The 6,681-nt window shown below is 45.7% G+C and overlaps 1 protein-coding gene across 1 annotated transcript in view; it reads right to left on the minus strand.

Moving 5' to 3' along the window:
• ARFGEF2 (ADP-ribosylation factor guanine nucleotide-exchange factor 2 (brefeldin A-inhibited)) overlaps positions 1-5,290 on the minus strand; it is a 110,219-nt gene extending 104,929 nt beyond the window's left edge. Inside the window, exon 1 of the mRNA XM_006839201.1 lies at positions 5,018-5,290. Within this exon, the coding sequence (XP_006839264.1) occupies positions 5,018-5,138 (121 nt within the window). The 5' untranslated portion in view covers positions 5,139-5,290. The remainder of the gene's footprint in view (positions 1-5,017) is intronic.
• Between the last annotated feature and the right edge of the window lie 1,391 nt (positions 5,291-6,681).

A 6,681-nucleotide genomic window follows, 5' to 3' on the forward strand; every position in this document is an offset into this window, starting at 1 on the left:
AAGGTTGGTGGTTCAAGCTCACCAGTTGCTCCTCAGAAACCCTATACAAGGTTGCTATGGGTCAGATTCACGGCACTTAACAACGTTGTAAGGAGCTCTGGTACTCCTTGGAAACCCTCTATCGGGTTGTTATGGGTCACAATGTCTCGACGGCACTAAACAACAACTACAAGCACATGTCCAGTATGGAATTAAGTAACCTGTTCAGTATCTCAAAGGAAGAAAGTGGAAAGCAGGAGATTTGAACCCTAGCAGTCTTTCATTCAGAGCACATGCTCCTATTACAAAGTCCTTACAGCCTTGATCCCATCCCCCAACATGCAACAAAGGGTAGAATCAGATTAGAAAAGCTGTTTCCTGTAAGTGTTCTCCAACAAGCAAGTGTGGTTCAACCTTGAGCAGTCATTAACAGTTCCTCTTATCAAAATTAATGATAATGCACATATGCAGATCTACAATGCTGGACAACTGCAATGCTTCTTAGGCTTGTTTCAGCTATTTTTTCAATCTTTTCTACTTAGATGGGACTTACATACAGACACTGATTGTGCCTTGAGACACATACTGCAAGATTTCCAAGCACTTCACTATTGTTTTCTACTGTCTGTCAGTAAAAGTGACCAGTCTATCGATAGCAGTGATACATAACGATTCTCTTCGAAAGGATGGCCTTTTAAAATCAATACTCCACATTGTTGTTGTTAGGTGCCATCAAGTCGGTACCAACTCATAGCGACCTTATGCACAACAGAACAAACACTGCCCAATCCTGGGCCAACCTCACTATTGTTGCCACGCTTGAGTCCATCCATGCTGCCACTTGGCTAATCCATCTCATTGGGGGTCTCCCTCTTTTTCTCGGACCCTCCACCTTACCAAACATGATATCCTTCTCCAGCGACTGGTCCCTCTTAACAATATGTATGAAGTATGAGAAACGAAGTTTGACCGTCTTGGCCTCCAAGGAGCACTCTGGCTGCACTTCTTCCAAAATGGATCTATTGGTTCTTTTGACAGCCCATGGAAGTTTCAATATTCTCCTCCAACACCGTAATTCAAAAGCATCAATTCTTCTATGGTCTTCCTTATTCACTGTCTAGCTTTCGCATGCATATGAGGTTACTGAAAATACCATGGCTTGGGTCAGGCGCACCTTAGTCTTCAAGCTGACATCTTTGCTCTTTAACACTTTAAAAAGGTCTTGTGCAGCAGGTTTGCCTAATGCAATGCATCGTCTGATCTTTTGACTGCTGCTTCCATGAGTGTTGATAGTTGATCCAAGAAAAATGAAGTCCTTGACAACTTCAATCTTTTCTCCATTGATAAGAATGTTGTTTATTGGTCCAGTGGTGAGGATTTTTGTTTTCTTGACATTGAGATGTAATCCACACCGAAGGCTGTGCTCTTTGATCTTCATCAGTAAATGTTATAAGTCCTCTTCACTTCCAGCAAGCAAGGTCCTATCATCTGCATATCACAGGTTGTTAATAAGTCTTCCTCCAATCCTGATGTCATGTTTTTCTTCATATAACCAAGCTTCTCAGACTATTTGCTCAGCATACAGGTTGAATAAGTATGGTAAAAGAATACAACCTTGTCGCACACCTTTCTTAATTTTAAACCATTCAGTGTTCCCATGTTCTGTTTGAACAACTGCCTCTTGGCCCAGGTACAGATTCCTCATGAGCACAATAAGTGTTCCGGAATACTCATACTTCTCAATGTTGTCCAGAGCTTGTCATGATCCAAACAATCGAAAGCCTTTGAGTAGTCAATAAAGCACAGGCAAACATCTTTCTGATATTCCCTGCTTTCAGCCAAGATCCATCGGACATTAGCAATGATATCCCTCGTTCCATGGCCTCTTCTGAATCCAGCTTGAAGTTCTCTATCATTGTATGGTTGCAGCCATTTATGTATTTTTAGTAAAACTTTACTCGCATGGGATATCAAAGATATTGTAGGATGATTTCCACATTCCGTTGGGTCACCACTCTTTGGAATGGGCACAAATACGGATCTCTTCCAATCAGTTGGACAGATAGCTGTCTTCCAAATTTCTTGGCAGAGATGAGTGAGTGCCTCCTGTGCCACCTCACTTTCTTGAAAGATTCCAATGTTTATTCCATCAATTCCTGGTGCCTTGTTCTTTGCTAATTCCTTCAATGCACCTTGGGCTTCCTCCTTCAGGATCCCTGGTACATAAGGCTCCCTTATTTTCAATTTTGACGATAATGATGAGACACCATGCCAATTTACTATATGTGTGGTACTGTAAGGTCAGCACTGGACTGTGAACCACAAGGTCAGCGGTTCAAACTCACTAGTTGCTCCCTGGAAGCCCTATACAGGGACGCTATGAGTCAGAACCAACTCGATGGCACTTAACAACAACAACAGGCCATTTTAAAAAGAGCCCTGGTTGTTGTTATTGTTGTTAAGTGCCATTGGGTTTCTGAGAAGCAGCTGGTGAGTTTGAACTGTCAACCCTGCAGTTCAAACCGACCTTGAGATCAAGTGCTTATCCAATGGCTCCATACCAGGACTCCTAAGGGGCCCAGGTAGCATAGTGGATTACAAACTGGGCTGCTAACTGCAAGGTCAACAGTTAGAATCTACCAGTTGCTTTGAGAAAGATGAGGCTTTCTGCTCCCGTAAATATTTACAGCCTCAGAAACCCTAGACACGTTGCTGTGAGTCAGTAGCACACCTCCACCACCACCACAGACAAAGCTTTCTGGGGCATCTGTGGTTCAGTGGTAGAATTCTCCCCTTCCACGTAGGAGTCCTGGGTTAGACTCTTGACAACTACACCTCATGTGTGGCTACCAGCTGTCTTTGAGTGAAAGACTGCCATGTTGCTATGATGCTGAAGTTTTCAGCAGCGCTTCTAGACTAAGAATGGAGTAGGAAGAAAGGCTTGGTGATCTACCGCCAATCAATGAAAACCCTATAGATTCTAATGGTACTATCCTAACCAGTTTTTGTTCATTTGTCCATGAGGTTGCCTCAAGTCAGGGACCAATATGACAGCAGCTAATAGGCGTTTCTTAAAATTCACTAACATAGAGAACTTGCATTCCACAGTTTTGGTTGGAAAGATAGGAACTTCTGGATAAAGTTTTACCTATCTAATAAACTTAACATATTATGGCCCTTTATGACCTATGTGAAAATTTTAATTGATGGTTCCAGCAATGTGACATACAATTTGGTAGAGATTTTAAGGACGTTTTCTGATACAGGAACGAAAATGTATCTGCCAAATAACTATTTTGAAACTTCCACAATATTGAGAGGATAGAGACCAGACAGATCTTAAAGTGGTTATAAATCCTAGACTTTTGTCTAACAAACAAACTACTTTTTAGTGCTTAGCCTACATTCTACTGAAACAATATTCAACAGTTTGTTTGTTGTTGTTAAGTATCTTCAAGTCAATTCCGACCCATAGCAACCCTGTATAGGGTTTCCAAGGAGCAGCTGGTGAACGTGAACCACCAACCTTGCAGTTCAAATGGCTTTGCAGTCTGGCACATTAACCCACAGCACCACACCAGGACTCCAATAATTAGCTTAGGTTGCCTGAATAAAAAAGCTTTAAATCTAAATCTCAATAAACTCCTACCACTGATTCTGAATTTCACACAGGGTTGTTATGAGCTAGAATTTATTGGAGGGCAACTGAAAACAATGCAACTGTTTCCGGATTATCTAAGCAAAAACAACCTCTATCTCAATAGTTCTTGACCCTTCTGAAAATGTGATGAAAGTTATGGACTCTCGTCTCTGAGAAGTGCAAATTTTACAAGCTCATCTTAGGTCCAAAAGCTCAATTTGTTAAGAAAAATTGGGCCTTTGAAAACTTCCACACCAAAAGCACTGCAGTGGTGAATTTACCTTAAGACAACTCTGGTCAAATGTATTGATTCCACCACCTTAAACTCTCTTCTTCCTGAAAGTCCATATGGTGGACACTTCTTGGATACTCTGCTCAAATGTCACCTCCTCAGGAAGGATTACCTTCCTGGCCACCCAATCTAAAGTAGCTCTCAGGCACTCTTTAATGTATGTTTTATTTTCACAACAGTACCTGTTGGTATTCAAAAAATACTTCATTTATCTTCCTATTTACTTTTTTCTCTTATTAGAGTCTAACCTTGTTTGGCTTGTTTACCAGTGCCTCAACAGCTTACAACTAGACACTTGCTAAATATTTGTTCCATGAACGAAACTGATAGGATGTGGATGTTGTCCTTAACTACCAAGAGTTTTAACCTACTATGAGTGAGGATTCTCTCTCTCTTTTCATAATCTGTGGGTCAATTCAATCAGCAAATATTTACTGAGCATATGCTATGTGCTAGATAACTTTTGCAAGTGTGTGTGTGGGGGTGGTCTAGCAATGAAGAAAACAGACACACTGCTTTGCCCTCACTGACCCTACATTTAGTGAACCAAGCAGAAGAAGCAGATCTCTTGCAACCCAAAATGTCTGGGAGGTACAGGATAGTTCTCTACATTCCTTCTTTGAGGTAAAGAGCTATGGGAGACCATAAAATGAAAAGAAAACATTCTCTACTCGGGCACTCATTATAGAGCGAGCTTCAGGGATTCCCCTAAACCAGTTGGACAGCTCTTGGCACCAACTCTGCTCACCTGGGGGACCTGAACCAGCAGAGCCCAGTTGAAAAGAAAATTTAGGCATGGGCTGCTGTTTTTGAGGATTTAGAAATAGAGAGATTAGGAACCAGGAAACAGAATGGCGAAGAGCTGTGGCAAGAGCCCGGGGCAGGGAGACTGGAAAGCCAGTTCTGACGGTTCCCAGCTTGCTAGGTGACCTTGGGCCAGTCCTGAGCTTCCCATACATTAGTTTCCCCTAACAGTATATGTGAAGAGGCAGAGAGGGTAGGGAAGCAGGGACTAGAAAACCGGACACAGCCCGGGTCGGGGGTAACGGCTGGCGTGAGAAGCTGGGACGGGGCGGGGCCGGGCAGGGGCGGGGCTGCTCACCCACCGAGCGCCACCTGGCAGGCCCTGCGCAGCTGGGAGTGCTGGGGCCGCTTCACCTCCTTGTCGGCCAAAATCTTCTCCAGGGCCCGGGACACGAACATGCTCTTAGTCTGGCTCTCCTGCATGGCCCCGGCCCCGCGGGGGCTGGCAGCCCCGCGGGCAGGCGGCGCAAACTAGCAGACGAGAGAGGTTGCAGACCCGGCGTCCCGGCCGATACCGGCCGCTTCTGTCCGCACCGCCCCGTCAGGAAGCGACTCCGCGGCCCCACGGCGCCGCCATGTTGGAACGCGTCACGTGACCACGTGACTGGCGGAGCCGCGCGTCCGCCAACCCCGTGACCCCCGGCGGGGTGGGGCCTAAGGTTGTGGGTGGGTGGTACTTACGCCGGAGACGGGGTCAGATAGGAGGGGAGAGGCTGATGATGGAGAGTGAATTGGTGAGGTGAGTAGAAAGTGGTGAAGGGAAGAGGTCACGTGAGGCAAATCCAGAGAAGAGTGGAAGGAGAGGTGATGATAGAGTGTGAATAGGGGAGAAACAGAGGAATGAGGAGGATGGAAGTGGAGATCATGGGATAAGAGGAGGGAAAGGAGGTGAACCGGAGAAGAAGAAAGGAAGAGAAGGTTGGAGGAAAGAATTAGTGAGGGAGTGAGATAGATGTAAGGAACAAGAGAAGGGGCTGCGGAAACGAGGAGGTGAGGGGGGGCGATTGGAAGAGGATTGATGGAGGAGAGAAAGGGGATGGGGAGCGTAAGAGAAAGAGGCAAGGAGAAAGAGGAAGTGATGAAGCAATGAGAGAGGAGATAAAGGAGAAGAGGGTTGGGGGAGAGAGAAGGTAGGAAGAGCTTAGGAAAACAGGGGGAGAGAAGATTAAGGGAAGAGGGAGAAAATTAGACAAAGAGGGGAAGAGGACTGAAGAGGGAAAAGCTGGTGTGAGGGGAGGAGGTGAGAAAGAACGGAAAGAAAGCGTGCTGGAAAATAGAGAAAAGGAGTGAAGGAATAGAAAGTGGAAGGAAGACAGAGAGAGTGTGTATTCACGCACAATTCCCACATACAGGATTTGCTGTGCCCATCAGCAAACCACACGACCCTCCTGTGACCACCCTAGAGCCAACTCCTAGCCTTCCAGCTCAGTTCTATGTACTAAGTGCCACGTCTATGCCTGGTGCTTCCAGGAAGGTCTGGCCACCAGTCCACGGCCCCAGTTTATCCAGTCTATTTTTATAAGTCTGTGGTTCCTCCCAGTGCAGAGAGCATTTGACAGAGGAAGAAATGGAGACTTCTAGTGTTAGAGTCCTGGTGTGGCCTTGTGGGTTAACGTGCAGGACTGCAAAGTCAGTTTGAACTGTAAGGTTGGTGGTTCAAGCTCACCAGTTGCTCCTCAGAAACCCTATACAAGGTTGCTATGCGTCCGTCTACAGCACTTAACAACACAGTGTCACACAGTCTACAAAACAGCCTGCAAAAATCTGGCCCCACCTGCCACTCATATCAAACAGCCAATCGTGATGCACCCTAGATCCCTTCCTCATGTACCGGCCACCTCCCCCAGGGGGAAAACATTGGCTGTTGGAGCAGGTGAGCTCAAGCACTCAGGCCTCGGTTCAAACATCTATCTCCTCAGGGAGGCCCTCCCTGAACACCCAGGCATAAGTAGCCCCCTTCTCTCTT

The sequence above is a fragment of the Chrysochloris asiatica genome, unplaced genomic scaffold (genome assembly GCF_000296735.1).
Source record: "Chrysochloris asiatica unplaced genomic scaffold, ChrAsi1.0 scaffold00023, whole genome shotgun sequence".
In the NCBI taxonomy this organism is placed as follows: Eukaryota; Metazoa; Chordata; class Mammalia; order Afrosoricida; family Chrysochloridae; genus Chrysochloris; species Chrysochloris asiatica.